A 21,745-nucleotide genomic window follows, 5' to 3' on the forward strand; every position below is an offset into this window, starting at 1 on the left:
GGAGATTTTCTAGTGGGTCTTATAAAATAAATCTGAATGTTTTGATAAGAAAAGTAGTCTTTGAATGAAAAGAATTGCAACAATACATGGTGTTTTGCTTATATTTATTAAAAGAATGCATACAATGGTGTAATACATCAGCTTGTTTATCTGGAAATCCCTCCTTGGGTCAATCTGTGTATTCAAAATGCTTAGTAAAGCTGAAAGCACTGCTCAGCAGTGTTGCAAAGTCTGAAGTTATTTAGCAATAGACTAAAATTATTAATTTTAATAATTTAGGGTTTTTATTCTCTCAAAGTAGTAGTTTGGGAACTTAATGGTGTTTGACAAAGAAAGAAATGTTAGTCAAAGTATTAGCTAAAGTCAAAAGGAAGGAAGGAATCAAATCTTGAAAGTGCACAAGCAATGACATGAAATCATCCAAACCAGAACATTGTATGTAAAAACTCAGCCTGTTGATTTCACCACTCTTTATCAAACGTAGCAAATCACTAAGGTATGACTTCTGACCATGGTTTACCAAACAAAATATCCAAAGTAATCTTTTTACAGAAATCTACGTATCCATATCTTAGGATTATTTCTTACCAGAAATACATCATATTTTGATTTGCTGCAGATGAAGTACCATTGTGCCTTGCAGGTAATAGTTTATTTGAGTAAGGGAGAACTTTGAACCAGAACAATGTGATTTTGTTTTTATCATGATTGCATAGGTTCAGAGAAAACAAAACTCGGGTGTTCATATATGCTGTCTATAATATGCTAAAACAGTGTTTGGAGATCCTTCACTATTAAATGTGATGTAAACAGTAAGCTTATCCTGATTTTATGACATGTCTGTTGGCAGGAGTTTGGGATGTGTGGGGAATGCATAGCGAAACCTTCACTTCCAGAGTGAGGGCAAGAAAATTACAGTTCAGTAGTTAATTTGTGCCCTTTAGGATGTGCAGTGGCTTACAGCTTTTATATGCCTTTAAAAAAAGTCAATCTCTGTATTATCCATTTCATCCTTTGTTCCAATCCATTCTGAAGAAGAAATGATTAGGCATTAGTACCTATAGTATTGAAGAAAACAGAGTAGATATTTTTTATGCCTCACAGAGTAGCCCAGGAGAAGGTGGAAAGTATTTGCGTGAAGAATAATGACTTGGCAGTGATCTGTAATCATTTCCTACCACCAGCCTACTCTTAGAAAGGACTGTAGATTCAAGAAATATGAAAGATGTTAGAATTACTTTCAATTTTTATTGAGATTGTTCTTTAAAATAAAAATATTCACTACCTTTTATCAAAATTTTGGCCACTTTGTAGAATATAATATGAAAATCTTGAGCAGAATATTAAAAATGCTTCTTTTCTTCAAGAGACTGAACTCCTTTCTATGGAAAGAGAGATCTGTTTGTAAACACTTACTATTGAATACCTAAGCAGACATTCATATCAAATGTATTACTGAAACTGCTTTATCAACATTGTCTCTGAAGCGATGCTTTATGACTATCTAGAAGCTTTCAAATAAGCACTAAGTGGATATTTTATAGTTGTGACAAAGTCTAATTAGCCCTCTAAATGGGCAACATGAAAAAATTTCAAATAAACTTTGTTTAAAAAAAACCCCAAACACTTTAACATTTTTTCCATGAAATTTCAATTGAAAGAGAATTTATCACTGCAAAATATTTGGTAGAAAATCCAGTACTATGTGTGTTTTAAGAAATTTGATTCTTGCACTGCTAGAATGTTTGTAGAACTTTTAATTGTATAATTTTTAAAGTTGATGATACCATTTAAAATGTTTTTAATTTAGTTAAATAAGACAGGATCAAGTTGAAGGTTTAGTTATTTTCTTTTCTAAAATCGGATCTTGTGGAGGTGTATCTGAGGGCACAGTTTGATCTATTGTGTTTAAGTAGAATTTCTGTGAATAGAAATAAAAATCTATGGCATAATCTTGAGCTTCTACTTTTACATTTAATGTTTTTGTAATGAAACGATATTAAGAAATACACTACTACTCTTACTTCAGTATATAATATACTGTATCTTATTTATAATAGTAAGAAGGGTTTAAATCAGAAATAAGCAGACCTGTTAGTAGCAGAGAATAAATAAAGCTGTGTTTCTAGAGATACGGTTTGCAATGCAAAAGTTGGGTGTTTATTTGGTCTTCTGTGGTTTAAGAACAACACTGCAATAGGATCTTATGCATGAAAATGCATGAGGTGATAGCTGCCTTGTATTGATATAGTTGTTTTCAAGATGAACATGTTCCAAGCGTGACTCTTCATTCTCTTCCTCTTCACTATTCTCGTGAACATCATCATCAGTGATATGAGAAGTCCTGCAGATACGTTCTGGAGGGACCGTCCTGTGACATTGTGGGAGGAATTATATTTTAATTATTTAAGATAACCCATGACTTCATAATTTATTTTAGAGATGCTGTTTATTTAGAGATTTGAAAATGTTAACGTAATCAGAACTTTACATATTCTCAATAATATATTTATTGAGAACTCTTATGTCACTCTTTTTAAAATTCTCTCCTTGCATTGTTTTCTCATTCATATCTTATATGTCGTTTTCCTGAGGAAAGTATTGCCAAGTGTTGCTGAATGAAAACTTTCTGTACAACACATGTAAGATCCTCTAACATTGCTTTGTTTTGTGTGGCCCAAGCTGTATTACAGGTTAATTTCCTGGAGAGAACTGGTGCTCAGCATCTTCATAAGCACTTTCAAGAACTATGAAGAAGGGTGAAATCTCACTTTTCTCCTATTATGTGCAGAAATACTGCAACAGAAAATGCAAGATTTAGCTTCTCCTTCAGAATTTTTTTAAAGAAAGATTTACTTATAAGTAAACAAAGTGTGTCTTGTAACATTTATTTTAATGCCATTAATTTAACAAAGAGCTTGGAAATTACCTTATTTTATTATTGTTCAGTCTTAGGAAACGTAATTTTCTCATTTCATCAATTCCAAATGGTACAGACTTTAATTCATTGTGATCCAAAAACAACTCTCTCAGAGAGTGATATGCTCCAAAAAACGATACTGGATCTATTCCATCATCAGTAAGTTTGTTAAAAGACAGGTAGAGATACTCCAGCCCTGGCTTCATGTGACCAAAGACATATCCTGGGATTCTTTCAATCTGATTTCCTATAAGTATCAGATGTAGTAAAGATTTTGGCAGATAGGAGGGAACGTGATATAGCTTGTTATAAGAGAGATCAATTGATTCCAAGTTCCTGCATTAAAGGAAAAAAAAAAAAAAGATTAAAACATTATAGCATACTGCATTGTTAAAGCTACTTTCTGTACAAAATAATGCTTAACATGATTACAAGGAAACTAAATGTCAAAGGGAAATTTGTTTCTGCTAATGGAACAGAATGCATTTTATGGAGCATGGTCATGCATAATTACTCTGGGAATAGAAATAATTGAAGTCATTAATTATCAATTAAGTACAATGATTCTGTTGATGGGAAGAAATCTACAGTAATGAGTACAGAGAGAAGGTTGAATGGAGGAACCCCAAGGGACTAATTTGTGATTGATAAGCATTGCTGAATTGCAATAATGAGTTACACTGGAAAACACATAACAAGCCTGGGACTTTAGTGATTATCCCATTGACATGGATTTTTAAATTTTATTCTAAGGCCCATTTGATATTGAATTGTTTTGTGACTGGCTCCTTTAGAATCACTCAAATGTGTTTAACTTCCAGAGATGAGAGAAGTTGTTACTAACAGTGTGGTGGTTTTCAGATTGAGCAGTTGACAAATCCAGAAATCAACTGATAGGACTGCAGCTGATGGTTATGGCGAGGTACCCTATGTAGCTTAGCAAATAGTTTACCAGAAGAATCAAAAGCTGTATCGTCTTTTGCTTCTTTCATTCTCATTGCTTGTTCTGCTTATATTCTACTCGTACACAATGCAGCTGCAAAGTCTTCCCTTCATCTTATTTACTTATTTAATTTTTAATCTAATGGGAAATAAGGCTAGGATAGTATTCAATTGTTTTTAATTACGTGTGAGATAATGATATATAAATACCAAATTATTGTATAATTGTATGGAGTATTATTAATAATTAATGTCCTTTTTTTGATTGGATGGCCAGAAGAAATATTTAGACTTTTATGTTGATACAGTACAGATTTCAGGTATAAGATCTTTTTGTTTTAAAGCTGACTTTGAATACTTCCTAGGTTATACAATTTAAGGAAAGGAAATGAAGACAAATTAGCTAAGGAAAACAAGCAAATCAAAAGCTAACTACAATTAAAAGTAATGAAGTGCAAATATTTATTTCATTATCTGACTCACTAATAACACAGAAATAGAAAATAGTTGTATTTTAAATGATTCATACTTACTCTTGATTTATCCAAGCCAAAGGTGCTATTCTGTGCTCTTCTAATTTGTTATGCTTTAGCACAATGACATTTATGTTTCTTGTATGGTTAAAGCAAATTTCTGACACTTCTTCAATTTGATTATTTTCAAGGTATAACTCCTGTAAGTGCATTTGGAAAGAAAATTTGTGAAAGCAAAATATGCTATTCTTTCCTATTGCAAATTCAAAATGTAACTATTCCCTGTCCTCCACATTACCTGATATATCCGTTAATTTCTAGATAAAAAAATAATAATCTGAATTGGAGTCAGTCCATAGCTGTAGTGTGACTTTCAGAAACGTGGTTATTCAAAGCAATTGTTTTGTTTCCTCATTTGTGAGAATACAGATTGCTTTGATAGACCAGATGGAAAAACAATCGTTTCCTTTGTCTTGCCTGAAGTTAAACAGTGTAAGAGTATATAATATGAGAGTGACGAGAGATTAACAAGAAGTTAATGTTTTTTTTTTTTTGTCTTGGAAAGCTATTAGAAAAATATTAAAAGTTTTGCTTTCTTAATATTTTTGTTGGGCACTTGTGAGCTTTGAAACTTTCAAATTTGTAGGAACATAAAATGTTAATGTTTTACAAAACTTAATGCTGTGACTCTGCAACATATCAAAACTGCATGTTTTACACAGATTAAGTTCCTGATAATGGCTGTAATGTAGGCTAAATATGATGTGAGATAAAAATGGAGCAATTACTATAATATATGGACCTGAAATAGAATTTAGGGCCTGTAGAGGAAGGCTTTGGGAAAAGAGAAAAACACCTTGGTAGCCTGGAAATCATTGTTTGTAAATTTATTAGGTGTTGGTTTAAAATTAAATGTTCCCAAATCATATGAAGGGTAGAAAAACTTGCCAGGTGTTCACTGTTTCATTGAGGAGGGATGAAGTGGGAAAAAAAAAAAATATATATATGAGTGAAAGGGTAGTGGAGAACATTAGGCTGAAGTAAAGTTGCAGGCAGTAACTGTAGAAGAAGCTAATATTATGGAAAAGGTATTGTTGGTTTGGCTAGATTTGGGTTTCCTTTTTATTTTATTCCCACCCTTTTCAGATTGTGGAAGATGCCAATGATAAAAGGAAATAAATACGAGATCACTGAAATGAGAAAGAGAAAAGGAAGGATAGAATCAGGAGAGATGGTGAAATTAATAGGTAGCAAGAATTATCTTTGAAGTAAAGATTGAGGTAAGCAGAGAATGAAACTAGACAGAGATTTAAAAGGAGGACAAATACCTTCCAAATAGCATCCCTAAAAAAACAAACCAAGCCAAAACACCACAACAATAACATTCAAATTCTGGGCAAAGAAATGAGAAGGGAGACTACCAACAGAAGAAATTACTTGATTAAAAATCAAGGAATGAGGAAACTGTTTGGAGAAGAGAAATAAACCTCTTGTTCAAACACCCCCACACACCCCAAATAAGGTGGAATTCGGCAAAGATTTGGAAAACCAGGGAAATCAAGACTTAGAGCAGCCAAAAAAGGAGGAGGATAGATATAGGCATCAAAAGAGTATTTCTCTCTCCCTCTTTCATACTAGACAATCTTGATTCCTTTAGTCTTTCCTTATGAAACAAGTTTTCTAGATCTCTCATTATTATTGTTGCTGCCTTGTGAACTTTACTTTGTGTGGTAACCCAATGTTTGCCGTGTTTTTGCACTAAGACATTATCTGTATTAGGAGTGTTTTGTGAATTACGTGTAACTGAAGAGACAGAAGTCACAGGCTATGGTATTTTGTGAGACAGTATTAGATAAATTCAGACTTAAAAGATACATTTTGGGATGGAGTTGGTACATAAGTACATTTCTAGAAATAGTGATTTAGGAATCAAAATTACTAGTATATCTAGAACCAAATTTATAAAATGTAAATTTATCTCTACCTGAGAATAGTAAGGCAGTAAGGGTGGGGGGGGGGGGGGGGGAAGATGATGAAAATGTCTGGAAAAATGAAGCTTTTTTTGTTCTGTTGGGGTTTTTTGCTTTTGGTTTTGTTTTGGTTTTTTACCTCAAGAGTGGCAGGGAGACCTTGTGGGATAATTCTAAATTTATTTCTTCCCAGTCGCAAATAAGAGAGACTTTTCAAAGGATAGAAGGCCAAAGGACTGACATTTGCTTCACTGAGTTTATTTCCTTCTAATTCTAGGGTGACCAAGTTCTTTAAATCTGAGGAGAAAAAGTTGGAATTTCTGTTAGTTAATGCCATCTCATATCTTGTTAAAATGCATGTTTAAAATTTGACTGTCTTAAACATTACTCAGATCAGTTCACAGCAAAGAAGAAATGTAGTGAAAGGATTTTCATTTATTATCTCATAATCATAGAATTATATTGTTTATTAGTTTGTAGAACTAGATTGACTAGAGCTTTATTTATAGCTTTGTCTCCCACTTAGAAATGAAAAGAAGGCAGCCGTAGGACTTGTGGGTAGTGCTACCCTGTAGGCCTTCTTACTCCATGGTTATGTGCAGATGATGTTGGACTATGTGGGTGCTGGCCTTTGTGCAGCGCCCAATGATCTCCTTGGGTCTCCATCACATGATAATGGGGATGTTACTCTTTGGGCTCATAGCTTCTTCCTCTCCCTGCCTACTGCTTCCAACCACTTACTGTACTGTGCTGAGAACCTTTCATGGATTATACTGTTCGTCCTCCTCCTCAGCCGTCCAAATGCAGGTCACAGAAGAAACCAGTGTTGATCAATGTATGTAAGCAGGAAATACTATTTCATAATAAGTTCCTCATTCATAAATAATCTGAATAACTTTTTTTATACAGAAGCTTTGTATAGCTCCTCCTAACAGTGCCATTTGATCATTTTAAAGGCTCTTGCAGCCCTTGGCCCAAGTTTTATTTGTCTTAGCTCAAGCATTTGTATTGCTCCATAGTGAGCTGTATCACTAAACTGATCCAGTTTAAATGGGAACCCGTTTAGTAGGAGAGGAAAGGGAGCAGAAAAGTCAGTCAAGTTATGGCATGGATGGTACCCTTTCTTTCGTTCTTTTTTTCTTCTTGTATCAGCTGACATGTAGCTTGGCTTAAAATGCTCATGGTTAACTCCAATTATATTCTGCCTCATTTTTAATGCACATCAAATTCTGTTTGCTTTCATGCAATTTAAAAAATAATGAATATAGTTTCACCACACATAAAGCGATCAGGTTATATAGGTCAGGAGAGTAAGTATATTCAACATACTTCAAATCCATCTCTGCTTAGTAACCTTAAATACAAGCTTTGGGAGAGTAGCAGTTCCATAAGAAGGGGAAATGTAATTTTAAAAAACTTTGTCATGCTAATCTCAGCTTTTGTTGCCTTTTGAAAACAGGGCACTTTAAAGCTAGCAATTATTTTTTTATTATATCAAACCAGATGCATTTGGTTGAACATTCTGCTTTTCAAATTTATTTTAATCTTTTCATATGATCGATATTAGTTTTCTAAATACCTTGTAAGCCGTCTTCATCAATGGCATGAAGGTGGTTGTCATTTATTTTTATTTCTTCCAAAGTTGATGGCAATTCAGAGGGAATATGTACTAGCATATTTCCATCCAAATACAAACGTTTTAGTTTTTTCAGGATCTTAATCATGGGGATGAAGAAAAGAACTTAGATTATCAAGGTGTAAAATATATAGTCAAACATATAGTATAATCATAGTTAATGTTTTCTTAAACATACGTGTTTTGAAGCTTTTCAGCAGCAGTGTGCTAGTATCCAGTGTTTTGAATAAAAAAAATAAATTTGTCCTATAGGTCTAATTAATTGGTTTCTTTATGCTAAATATTAACAAGGGTGCCAATTAATGTCATGTGTAACCGGAAGAGCTTGATTGAGCACATCAACTTTTCACATGGCCATCCTGCAGCTATCTAATCATAACTATTTGTATTACTGCTACTGTCTTTGAATCATGTGGGTATTACCTTACTACACTACTGCAGTATTTAGGAGTTCAAAGTACATGCGCTTATAGATTATGTGTTTATACTGCTCATTTGCGAACAAACTGATGATTTTCTGTAGGTGACCAAATTTACTCAAGCATAATGACAGCAACTTTTTCAGTGACCTAGGATTTTTATGACTTCAGCCTCCTTAATAAATTGGTATGAAAAATTATCATAGTTTAATTTTCATAACTGCACATCATTAATCATGCAGTAGTGGGCATTTCTTGAAAAGTTGTTTTAGCAGTGGATGCACTGAAGTCCGCTTTCCTCCAGTTTTGTCTTAACTGCCTTGAAAGTTTCTCATTAAAGACAGTCAACAGTAGGCACACAGATAATTACAAGAACAGCATTTGTATTTGGTATATTCTGTTTGATGATGCTATGTTCCGGATCATAATATTGTTCACAAATGAAAAAATTTTAAGCCACAAAAAATGATTTTAGGTTAATTTTAATTAAGAATACAATGACACTCAGCTAGAGTAGATTTTTATAACAAGACCTGGCATTAGCAGATCTTTTTGGGAATCCAAGAGCATAAGCTCAATAAGTGGGAAAGATGATGCATAGATTTACAAATGTTGGGTCTGAGTATCCCAGGTGTTCTTAATGGAATATGGGCTCTTCAGTTCTGAAATCTCTCAATTGCAATCGATGAAATATGAGAAAATTCTCTCTCTTTTATTGTTTAACTTTTAATACTTGGTGAATGTCATTCAAAAATCTCTATGTATTCTTGATTATGACAGATTTCTTGAAATAGCCAGATTTAACTGTATTCTAATTATAGGATGGTTACTTATACTAGGTGCAAACTGTTTTAGAGCCATAGACTGAAAAACAGGAAAAACTTTCCTTTAAGCAATAGTTATTCATAGCATAGTAGAAAAGTTAGGTTTTCTTACTTTGAATGCTTGTGGACCTATGCCAGGAGAGGTAATATTATTTTTACTCAGATCAATCCATTCCAGATTAGGTATCCCATTGAATGCTTCATCTGAGATAGTAGTGATGCTATTTCCTGGGACAGAATTCAAGAAAATAATTTAAGTTATGAATTACAGTATGCATATGAGTTGTGTAGTAGTGTACATGAAAAATGTATTATGGAAATAGTTGTATTATGTACAATTGTGTGTAGATCTATTCATATTAGTATTTAAACACTACTAAGCCAATCTTAATTTTAATTTATTGTTTTAGAGGCTTAGCTGTAAAATTCATTCTAATACATTTCTATGATAAGAAGTGACAAAGTATTAACACTACTGTTGACTGCATTTGAGAATGGATAACGTTACTTCATGAGAAAAATCGTGCAAAGTAGTAGACCCATTATTTACCTGTAAGGTCTAGACTTGTTAGATCTGGATCTGAGATTGGTGGTATTTGTGTAAGTTTGGCATTAATGCAGCTTACTGTGCTGTCCGAGGTAGAACATCCAGATGGCAAAGGAGGAGCTTCTATGGGTGGAACAGGAATTGGGAAACGAGATGGCATTCTCAAAGCATCATCATCTTCATCACTTTCATATTGTATTTCTGCTGCTGCTGCTTCCTTTCTTGTGATAGGCTTCTTTTCTCTGTGATAGGCTTTATGCTTCTGTCGATTTTTTTTGCCTTTCCTTTTTCTTTTCTTTTCATTCTTTTTATGAGCCTCTTTTTCCTTCAACTCTACCACTTCTGTTCTAAGCAGTTCATCTTTTTCAGTTTGAGTACGTGCTGATGACAATACATTGGTGTTGTCAAGGTCGTTGGGTTCTGGAGAATCACCAGACAACTCGCTTATGTCATCCAATGAAATAATACTTGAATCCAAAGAGGAGGCTAACCAGAGGCAATGAGAACAAAAGAAAAAGTTGTCTGAAAGAGGACATGAAACTAAAGTTTTAGTAAATATTGTTCCCCTCATACAGTAAAAATACGCTAACTATAGCAGAATAGTATTCCCCTTAGAGTATGATTTGAATACGATATGAATGAAAATATGGTCTTATATTACTGCTCGACAGAAGAGATATGCTTTGACTGGGAAATGATTAAGCCAGCCATACAGAACAGTTTGTAGACAGGTGTGATTCATTGCAACTCCAGAAAGAAGGTGGGGAAATTAATACAGCCTTCATTCTCTTCCTTTTTGAACTAATGTATTAATTAGGGTTTTTTGTGTTTATGGAGGTGTCTGAAGAGGAAAAAGAATGTGTCTGGGAGTGAGAGGAAGATAATTTGAATAAAATTCACAAAGATTAAGACTTGTTCTCCTGTGCAAGGGACTGTCAGGTGTAGAGATGCTGCAAGTGGGGAGCTCACCAGGGAAATGTGTTAACTCTGTTACCAAAGTGCAGTTTTTACTTGCATAACGGGGCATTTCAAATAAAAGGAGTTTAGTTGTTTCAATCAACATGACTTCTAGTTCTACAGTTAATTTCTGTCATGTCTCTACTGAGTGCATTTCTGTGTGTCACATATGCACAGACACAGGAGGCTAAATAATATTTTTACGGTAAGAGGAGGTTAAGTTCAGTACTTTGCAGACATAGGGTATTGGGAGTGGGGGAAGGAAATCACATTTCATCTTTATCTCCTCTAGTCCTTTTCTTTTTAAAGATACTGATTTTGTTTAAATTTTTATCAAGAACAAGCAAGATTGTAGTTCTGTTGTTCCTCTTGTAAGCTGACTTTCTTCTCTTGACTTATATCAAATAGTTGCATGTTTTTACACTCCTAACAAGATTTACCAGTCTGTAAACTGTATTATATTATGTATGTCTAGTATGTTACCGTACCACTATCAGAACAAACCGGGCAGCATTCTCCTGCAGGTATAATAGTTTTGGGACATTTCAGAGGGTGGCACATGGTTGTATCACATATCACTTCTCCTTTTGAACAGAGACAGGTAATGCAAGGCTTGGGAGACCAGACAGCTTTATCATACATAATCATGCCATTAGCTGTGCAGTGCCCTTTCTTTCCTAAGAAGAAAAAAAAAAAATAAAAAAATTGGAGTTAAATAGCTTAAACTGAAAGGAAAGAAGCCCTACTATTTTGTTTTCTTTTTGCAAGTATGTAGAATACACCCTATTCTGAATATCTTATCCTTATTCCTCATTTTTCATAGCTGTATTTTCTGCAACTTAGTAGTAGTAATGATATTCACTTCATAGTGACTGTTCATAGGCTTAATTGAAGTAAAGTCCATTATGTAATGACTGGTAAGATGGCAAAAACCTCCTCTTCCCTATAACTTGCTTTGAAAAAACCCCACCTCTGCTAGGAAAGTAGCAAGCTTGAACAACTTATGGTAATAAATATTTTGTCTCTAAAGGTTCTGGACATGAATCTACAAAAAAAAAAAGAGATTTCTTCAGGGTGCCAGTTGAAATTTTCAAAAAGAAATGTAGAAGAGATTTTTTTTTTTTTTTTTTTTTTTTGTAAGCTATACTCAGATATTCAGTAGGCAAATTGTTTGGAGAGCATGAAGACTTGGGAAGGGAACTATTCCAAGCCTCTGTTTCCTTCCAGTGATGGAGTCTACCTCAGCAAAAGTTTCCCTGGGCAGTTGTCATCCAGACTCCAGGATAAACATGGCACTTTAGCATAACGCTTTTTTTTGGCCTTTAGAGAGGAGGAGAGCCAAGGTTGAGATTCTTCATCCCATGCAAATCTTTCCCTATTTTTGAGTGTACCTCTGAATCTTGTGAGAATCTGTACTCCCTACATACCTTCCTTTTCCTCTAATTAATGTAAGAATGCATTGCTGAAGTGTTCCTTTCAAGCTGAAAACCCATTTCTAAGTTACTTTTCACTTTCCTGCGTATAAATTTAAAAAAAAAAAAAAATCCTTTTTTTCTATTTGGTTTCACTTCCTCCTTCAGATGAAGATGGTCTAATACAGTGGAAAAATCTTATCTCAACTGAATTTACGTGCAAGAGACTTCCATTTGCAATACACAAGTTGTCTTTGAAGGGATTGTTTGCAGGGTTTGTTTTCCCACACTCCACCCTGGTCCATGCTTGGTTGTTCAGTTTTCAAGGGAAAAGTATTCAGAGTAGTCTTTAAATTTCCTGGCAAAAATACTGTAAATATTTGGTTTAAAATGTCTCTGGAATTAATATTTGACTCAAAATCAGGCATTTTGCAAAGTCCTTCAAGGCAATCCTACTCTCAGCTTCATAACAAAGGTATTCCTTGGCCCTTCTATTTAAAGACTGTTGGATACAAACCTGTTTTCTAGCATAAAAATTAATTATCAGAATCATCCTGTTTAGATGCTCCTCTATATTCCTTATATGTTTAAAAATGATCTTTGAAGTTACTCTCAGGATGGAAGGGGGAAGAAATTAATTTTTTAAACAGTTGCATCTTGTGTTTTCAAAGGTCCAGGATATGTACGTGTCATTTCAGCTGCTCTAATCACCTCAAGCCCTGTTAACTGAAGGAGGAGATGAATTAGCCCAGGCCAAATGTTAGTTGGCTGTAGTTATGTAGTTAATGTTAGTCCCTTGTCATTCTACCCAGGTATCTGTAATCCAGCTGTTTGCTGGATCCTGACTTTTGGATCTTGTTTTTATGTGCTTGCCAGGAAGCCACAATATTTCTTTTAAATAATCTCCAAAGGAAACACAAAAAACCCACTACACTTTCTCATGTTAAACAATAAAATGTCAGCTGTTCCAGAGGAACATATCTGGCTTGAGATGGAAATTCTTCTGTGCTTCCTTAAATTCTTTATTTTGTTTTAGCTGCTAGACTGTATCTGAAGTTGGTGCAAAACTTGTCTGAATAAGCATAAAGATACGGGTTATCAGGCCTTGGCCTCTGCAGGCTTCTTTAACAAATTACTTTGTTTTCTGTGTGCATGAGAGTTACTTAAAAAGAACCAAGCGTGTGTGCCTAAAGGCAAAGAGGTCTCCTTTTATTGCATTGCAGAACTGCTATTTAGTATTCTGTTGGAATTCACCTAACTCCTGTGGCACAGAGTAAAGGCTGTGTTGAGATGCTCTTTAGGCTTCCCATGCACTGAATAACTTCAGTATGGTGGTACAAGCAGGGAGCAGTGAGCTTTAGGAGATGTTAGAAATAGTGTAACAGTGTACATCCTATTGTGCACTGCTTAATGGGCAGACTGTAAAGGACAAACAACTGCAAATTGTCTTACGTTGTGGTGAACTGTTTAATTTAATATAAATGGTTCATGTGACTTTTATATGGAGGAAGGAGATATGTCTGGTTACTGTTAAACCTCTATTTAACTGTTAATATGATATCTGTAAATTGTTTTTTAGGCTACTAAGAGCAAAATAAGTAGCAGTAGTAGTTTTGGATTGCATTTTCTTCTGTTCTGAAGCATGATTAATAATAGTGTTCTATTATTTAATAGGCTCTGTTTTTTCCAAATCTGACATTAACTTGAAAAAATTTTGAACTTTAAAAGCTAGACTAAAAAATACCTTGTGGTTCAAGTCTTTGGCAGATGAGCACAGGACTTTTAACCTTTGGAAATATGGTGTAAATTCAGCATGAAGTTCCAAATAAAATGAGTTCAGCGGTTTTAGCTCAGCTTTTGGATGCAAGTCCAGATAGAAAGACACAAATGAGGCGGGGAGGGGGGAAGAACCTTGCATTATTTCAGCATGACTGATGGTCTGTGACAGAGAGACTGGAATATCTTACATGAAGTGTATGCTATTTATGTGGTATTTTCCTCTGTTTAATTTAAAAAGTATTTTTAAATTAAAGGTTTGACATTAGTAGTATGTATTATAAGCGTAATACTGTAGTACACACTAGAAATGCTATAGTCAAGAGTTTTGCTAGTTTTCCCATTAAAACCCTTTACTTAAAAATATTTGATTTGAAATGGTTCAGCCTTTCTGAAAGTAAGGACTTGCAACAAATAGGAATTGTTAAGAAAATGTGACTAAAATAAGTTTTGTCCTTTAAATTGAGAACTACTAACCTAGTGGTCTTGTGTGACACACTAAAAGGCTTAACTTTTTGCTTATAAAAATACATTATTATAATTTTATGTAATTAGGGAATTCTTATTTTTTTCATAAAATTCATAAAATTGCATATGACGGTTTTACTCAGTGTGTGATCTCTTGGTGCTGGAATGGAAGTATCTGTGTCTTTATATTGATTAGCTATAGAGTGGACACAACCCTGTATTGGTTCCTCACAACATCCCAGTGTCATTTCTTCAACCTTTGAACCTCTTTGTATGAAAAGAAATGAAGTGTCATAACATCTCAATAATTTTCAATTGGTTAATAATTGGGGTTTCAAAATTGAAAAATACTGATAGTAGTGTAGATAGTATAGATTGTAGTGATAGGACAAGAGGTAATGGCCTTAAGCTGAAGGAGGGGAGATTTAGATTAGATCTGAGGAAGAAAGTCTTCCCTGTGAGGGAACTGGTGAGGCCCTGGCACAGGTTGCCCAGAGCAGCTGTGGCTGCCCCATCCCTGGCAGTGTTCAAGGCCAGGTTGGATGGGGCTTTGGGCAACCTGGGCTAGTGGAGGGTGTCCCTGCCCATCATGGCAGGGGGTTTGGAACTAGATGATCTTTGAGGTCCCTTCCAACCCAAACCAGTCTGTGATTCTATTCAGAAGTTCTTATCTTCAGAACCGATGTCTGATTTTTAGATTCTTGTGAATCTTAATTTCCTGTTTTGAGAGTCATAATTTCCTGTTTGTGACATTGAACATAAAATCACAAGCATCCTAGAGCATGAGTTCTTTCTTCCTTTACTGCACTAAGGACCAAAGAAACACTTAACAGCTATCAGTTCTCAATCCCTGTCTAGTCTTGCATTCTTTGAGGAGCCTGTAGAGAGAGGCCTATTACGATGGCCAAGGCAGGTTTCAGTAAAGATCAATGAAATTATGCTTTTGTTTGCTTTTCATAAGAAATCAAATCCTCTTCCCTAAATCTCCCTCAAAAACCCTAAAATACATGTTAGTGCAGCAGTGTGAAAAACTCTAGATCACCAAAAGGGCAAGTTGTATATAAATCATACTATTGACCTCCTTATAAATAAATCTGGGTTCTCAATATGAATGGAGTATAAGAGTGATCTTGTGTTAAATGAGTGGGGTTTTTTTCTCTCTTAGCTTAGTTTTCCATCAAAAGGGTCTTGTTTGTAACGTAAGTTTCATATTGCATCTATTACCATGTGTTATTAATTTATTTGCAAAATAAAGAATTATTGCTGAAATACTGTATGTAGACATAGTTTGAATTATGCTTTTCAAAAATACAACTGAAAAAAAAGAACTTAAATCCATTTAAATAACACTGGTGTTAGTGGTGTAGGGGCCTCAGTGAAACATTAATTGACTTAGTAGATACATTGAGCAAGAAATTCTTCAAAGTGGCCTTCAAACTTGGTACCCATTTAAAGTTATGAAAATATCCCAACAAAATTTTTATTACTTAAGATGAAATGAAAATGCAGAAAAATTGTAGAAAATATTATTGTTACCTGGCAAAGCAGGATTCTCTGGAAGGCTTAAGCATAGACAATTAAAAAGCTTCATATGCTAACAACAAAATTATCGTAAAAGGCAACAAAAGTAGGTTCACAAAAAGGTAATTGAGTTTTATTTCAGTATATGTTGCAAGTATAGTGAAAATAAAGCTTTCATGAGTTTATAAATCAAGAGAAAAATGGGCCCACTCTGAGTAGTAGAGGGGCTTTATTCTTACCTGGTAAGACACTGTAACTAGATTCATGTCCACCCACACCTATGAGAGAGTCAAATACTCCCATAACACCGTCATCAATATTAATAAGAGGTATGCCCGGTACTACAGCAGCAGGAGCTGGGAGCTTCATCTGTGGCTGTCTTGGGGACCTGTGCCCTGCTGAGGAGCTCCTTCTCAATCCCCTGTAGCGCATTCTTCTCCTTTGCCTCCTGAGAAGTGCACCAGTTTCATTTTGAGCAAAATCAATGCACAGAGAGGCAAGTAGGAAATAATAGACTAATGATGTAGCCTGCATGGTGTTGTGTGTCTCAAAGTATCCTGGAGTGGGAAAAAAAAAAGGAAAATTAGATACCTAGAGAGCTTTTAGGATTATGTCAGTGCGCTTTTCAAAGCAGGTGGACCAATACATAGTAGGTCAATATAACCAAGCTTCCTCTTGGAAAGAAATTGCCCTATGAAAGCTAAAGTAAGCAATTTTAGTTTTCTGGTTCTCTGCCCTTAAGGACAACAGTCAAATTCAAATAGGTGCTAGCTTTGTATTTGGGGTGCATTTAAAGAGGTAGTTGAGATTTGCAGTGCCAAATTTGTAGTTTAGCAATTGTTACTGCTCGTAGCAAGGGAGTTCTTGAGAGCTGTAAAGTGTTTCTTCACTTTTTTGATTGCTAATATCTCTTCCAGGTTGCTGTAACTTCTGAACATGGGAATGGCAAAGTAACAGAAAAATACCCAATTCGTTTCTGATACTCTGCCCCAAATGCTTTTGGTTTGTCATTTCTGTGCAAGGTATTTTTCACCATAGATGACAAAGATGTTGCATTTGCTTCCACTTCTAGCCATCCTCTTCTTTAACAGAATCTTATTAGTTCTGTAGGAGCGGAGACCTTTTGGAAGTTTGAACAGAATAGCATTATTTGTGACACACCACATCTGCTTTGCTAGTGGAAGTTTTTATTAAGCATAAATAGTCTAAAAAGGTTGATCTATAATGGGTTGTGTTCTGCATTTACTTTCTAAGAAATTCAAAATGACTATGTATCTTGAGCCTTCTTGTGCTTCTGACAGAAAAATTACATTTCCTGTCACAAATAGGTGGCATTCCTAAACAGAGCAGTCAAGATTCAGGAGTATGCATAGAAAGCATATCCAGCAATGGCTATACCAGTGTGGAAATAAGGCTGTGCATGTCCAAAGTTGTTAATGATTTGTCATAGCTCTGTTGGCATAATTCTTTCAAAAAGGAAATGCTCTTGTCCTGCGGCCTATTTTAGCTGAGATGGTAGAGTCTGAAGACACTCATATTCTTGTGATGTTGAGAATTAGTGAAGAACTTGAGACTTAGAGCACTTAGTCTTTGTATCCAAGACAAGGCTTAGAGTATGTCTGTAGTTTTTCTCTAATGAATTCTTAAGGGGATTTCTTAATGTTTGTCAGCCTGGCTTTATATGTAGCCTTTCACTTTGGAGTTAGTCTTATTATCATTACTTATATTGTATAAATACGGGGTAATAATATTTCAGGAACTTGAACTGTGCTTTTGCCTGAATCAGATTTTTTTGAAAGGTTTATGCGTCTTGGTATTTTCTGGTTTATATAATAGGTCATCTTTTTGATACAAGTTGCCTAACTTTTCTTTAATATAAGGCATGTGATTGATTGCATGTTTTTCATGCTTTCCACAGCATAATTCTCGTGTTCTGTTTTTAAATGGGAAGTTGGCAGTAAATAAGCTTAAAACAGTATGCTTTTACTTCTTTCTAATATTGTTGGTTCTGTGTTCCAGTATTTTAACTTTAAAATATTATAGCAAATGTATATATTAATTTGCAGAATTTTGTTAGGCTAAGCTAATATTTTTATTCCCATATAAAGGGAATTTGAGATGTATCTCGCACAAATCCACATAACGTCTCATGTAATAGCAGGGTTCTGAAATTCATCCAGACTTTAGTTTACTCCTTTCTACCCATTAGAAACCAGTTATTCCAAAATGGTGTATAGACTTTATACTGGCCTTTTATTTACAGAAATTACTGTTAGTTAACATATCAAATAGATGCAGAAGCCTGTACTCTGCATTGATGATGTCTGCTCTTTTTCAGGAAGTGTTTGTTTCTTAGTACCTCAGCTTGCAGGATAAATGACCTCATGTTTTTGGTTTCTAACTTGCTTGCATGGTAATGACTGGCTATAAAATTACACAGTAAACTTCTGTTCCACGAGTTTGAGTGAAACACACAAAGAGCCCTTAGGGAAAACTGAATATACAAAGAAAAGTCTTGAACGTGTATTCATTTTGTTGAGTTAGTTACATCTTAATTATGGTTGCATTTTTATAGTATACTTTATAATAATGCCATAGCTATGTAGTTACACTACTGTTACATTACATTTGTGCTTTTTTTAACATTTAACCATTTCTTCTTGTGACCAGAGGCGTATAATGGCATGACTGAAATACTTTTCCATTCTTTATGCATGTGTTTTTAAAAGTCAGCAATAATACAGGGTGAATTACATTACATTTACAGTACAAACTATGTCTCAGTGTTTTGCTGCTAACTTCAATATAAGGCAAAACAACATAGTAAATCCAATTATTTTAAAATGAAACTTGTTTTCATAAAATACATTATAATTACCAATTTAAAAAAATAAACAGGAAACACCCCCCTCAATAATATGTCTTTATAAACTAATTAAGTTCCTGTGACTTTATATGCTATATTTTCACACCTTCACACCAAGTTCACTCTTCAGTACTGAAAACTTAATATTGCTACTTTCAACAAAATGGTGTTCCTTGCATGCAAAATACTGAGCTACGTTTCTAAGTTTCTTTCCTTGGCTTATTTAATACGTGCTGTCTCACATTTTAAGGCCCCAATTGTGAATGCCATACAAGAAAAAGGCCTTAAATGCGTTGGGCCTTTACTGCCCATAACTGGAATCCTCAGATTATCTGTCAGGAAGTTATACTTAGTATAGTGTCAGCCAACTTTTAATTTGGGGAAAATTCAAACTATTCATCTTATAAGACTTTTGTAATAAATGATTGCCTATCAAAATAAAATTATAGGTAGCTAATGTAATGAAATTACTATATTGTGTTACCAGACACTCTCAACATGACTGCATTGCTATACCTTTTTTAATTTTACCCATAAATGTTTAGATCATGCATATTATGTGTAAACATCTTTATTACCTTTACTTTTATCATGCAATGTGGTCAGTAGTTTGTAGCTTTCAAAATATTTATCTTCAGTAAGTTCAGTATCTGTCTTTTTGCTATTATGTTAATGGCAATAGTTAATTTTTAAAGTAGTGACTCTTTAGAAATACGAGTATCGGAATTTATTCCATCTTTATCTATTCAGTCTAAATTCAAACATGTTTCTAAGTTGTCAAGGTTATTTCTCATGATACACAGGGATTAAAGTGATTTACGAAGATTTTTCACATGCTCATCTTTAAATATACTGCATATAAAACTAATTACATTTAGCCATACCAGCAAAATTAATTGCACTTTCAGTTAGTTTAAGCTTGAAGTGCATAACAAACATTCATACCAAACAAAAAGCAGATCAACTGCTATTGCGTACTTTATCTAGAAAAGCATTTATGTTCAGTATTGCTAAATATAGCTAATATTATTTCATACATATTTGCAAAGTTAACATGTAGTTTAAGCCATTCAACACCATTCTTTAAGCAGTAATTTAAAATTTAAAACATTTTACCTTGTAATCTAACCTAACAGCAGATTCTGCTTGGTGTCATTTAGTCTCCAGTTGCAAATGAAACAAAATCACAGTCATATCTTTAAAACAAACAGAGAAACAGTAGGGATTGTTGAAACATGTTAGATGATTCCTTAGTTAAGTCTGAAATAGCTTCTTTCCCTGGGGACAAAGCGCTGTTCTGTTCTGTGTGCAGAGAATCAGCTAACACTGTTACTCGGAGAACTAAAAAGCTCACTTAAGGAAAATGAAAAGCAGCACAATATGTTCGGTCCGTAGGCTGACAAGGCACAGCTGGAAATTCTCCTTCAGTACTTACAGTTGCATAAGGAACAGGAAAATGGAGTGTTTTCAAAAGACACAAAAATGTGTATTTTATTCAGTTCTGGTTTATGTATTTAGAAATTTAGTTTCCAGGTGGCATGATTTTAATGTAGATTTCTTATTCTACAGAGATAATATATTTTGGCAAGCATTAACCTTAACATAAAAACATTTATTAAAATTAGAACTGTTTTCTTCAATTCATATTTTCTTAATCCACTCCTGCCCGTATAGCCTATAATCTATAAGAAGCAAACCTTTTTGTTGAAGCTTTAGCATGGAAAATTTTTCTTTTGTCCCTTTACAGCAATGAATTCACCATAAGTTGTAGCTTATGCATGGAAAAAAATGACTGAAGTGTTTTCCCTTTATTTTTTGGTAAGGCTAATTACATCCTGAAACATGATCCTGAAGCACAGCTATGCAGAAGCAGCAGTGAAGTTAGTAATCTAAATATGAGAACTGAGTGTAGGGGGAAGGGAGGAAATAATGGTACGTTACCACAGGTCCTTCGTATGCCAGCAGAGCAGTTTCCTTCATCCCCAGATAGAGCTTCTGCAGAGTGTCAGTGTTTGATGGGCTGGTGAGTCTGCTAAGCTTCAGAAATGACAAATTTACCTGGTAGATGGAGTTGTCTGAGTTCTTCCGACATTAAAAATTTGTTGTTTGCTTGAATTCATACTCTGCGGAATGTTTAGACAGTCATGGAATGATATAACCATTGAGTTAACCATAATTGTTAGCTGGTGGTGGAAAGATACTGGGAAAACACATTGTCTCTTAAAATAGTCATTCAGTTTCTACTGTGCTTTGCTTTGCAAAGTCAAAAGAAGAAATACACACTTTTGTAGTTTATCTGGAGCTGTTTAGAAAGAATGGAGATAGTTATACTTAACAAATGGAGCTAGCATCTGAAATGAGATAGCACGGTTCAGTACCCGTGCTAAAAGCATTGATTGTAAAGGGTGAGTCAAACAATAGGACAAGAGTTGTTCTAGCACAAGTGGGGGAAAGAATAGCAAGTTAAATCTTTTCCCAAGGTTATGCATGTCAGCTAAAGGACCATGTTTTTAAATGGTGGTATATTTATTTGAGACAAAAGTGAAAGCATTCACTTCAGTGTAAATGTGTTGTCTTATGCTTCTAATTGCTGTCTCAGGATCATCTTCTGACAGTGTTCAGGCACACTTCTCCAGAAAGCCTGCCTAGCTGCGAGACAAGATTGCCAGCTAGTAGGCCAAGGTGGTGGATCTGGCCAGCCTTTGCTCATGTGAAGCTCTGGTTTGGATGTGGCATCTCTGATCACTGAATTCTAGTAAGTCCTCAAAGCTGGACTTTTTAGCTTATGACATCTCTATATTTTTTGAAAGGTCAACAGCTTCCAGCAGCTTTCTAGGACTGAGTGGAACACCATCTTGTCTCCTCTACTAGATCATACGGTGAAAATCCTACATCGTCTAAGCGGACTGAAGGATCTCTTACAGTGTTATTGAATCAGTATATAGACTTCTCTAAAATACATACTTTAGCACGAACAGTGAAGCATTCCATAGTCTGGGTTTTGCACAGAAAGC

The 21,745-nt window shown here is 34.6% G+C and overlaps 2 protein-coding genes across 4 annotated transcripts in view; one reads left to right on the plus strand and one right to left on the minus strand.

Annotated features, from left to right (window-relative positions):
• CENPP (centromere protein P) overlaps positions 1–21,745 on the plus strand; it is a 149,828-nt gene that overhangs the window by 94,459 nt on the left and 33,624 nt on the right. The window lies entirely within an intron of this gene.
• On the minus strand, positions 88–20,059 carry ECM2 (extracellular matrix protein 2). 2 transcript variants are annotated; one of them, XM_010309967.2, is made up of 10 exons: positions 19,848–20,059; positions 16,105–16,422; positions 11,177–11,365; positions 9,735–10,217; positions 9,297–9,412; positions 7,885–8,020; positions 6,445–6,602; positions 4,396–4,535; positions 2,930–3,256; positions 88–2,371 (listed from the first exon to the last, which is right to left on the minus strand). In XM_010309967.2, exons 2-10 carry the CDS (start codon positions 16,397–16,399, stop codon positions 2,161–2,163), a joined length of 2,055 nt encoding a protein of 684 aa, XP_010308269.1. In that variant the 5' UTR covers positions 16,400–16,422; positions 19,848–20,059; the 3' UTR covers positions 88–2,160. The 2 variants fall into 2 exon arrangements, with proteins under 2 accessions (XP_010308269.1, XP_075618906.1); XM_075762791.1 differs by lacking the exon at positions 19,848–20,059 and having other exon boundaries at positions 16,105–16,434.

The sequence above is a fragment of the Balearica regulorum genome, chromosome 10, assembly GCF_011004875.1.
Source record: "Balearica regulorum gibbericeps isolate bBalReg1 chromosome 10, bBalReg1.pri, whole genome shotgun sequence".
Classification (NCBI taxonomy): domain Eukaryota; kingdom Metazoa; phylum Chordata; class Aves; order Gruiformes; family Gruidae; genus Balearica; species Balearica regulorum.

Excerpts from the sequence above, each read along its gene's own strand:
- ECM2 (XM_010309967.2), bottom strand. The coding sequence starts at position 16,399 with ATGCAGGCTACATCATTAGTCTATTATTTCCTACTTGCCTCTCTGTGC. Across the intron at positions 6,603-7,884 it reads TGATGAAGACGGCTTACAAG|ATTTAAAGAACTTGGTCACC; the intron begins GTATTTAGAAAA and ends TTTTCTCCTCAG. Across the intron at positions 3,257-4,395 it reads TTGGCTTGGATAAATCAAGA|GAACTTGGAATCAATTGATC; the intron begins GTAAGTATGAAT and ends CCTTTAATGCAG.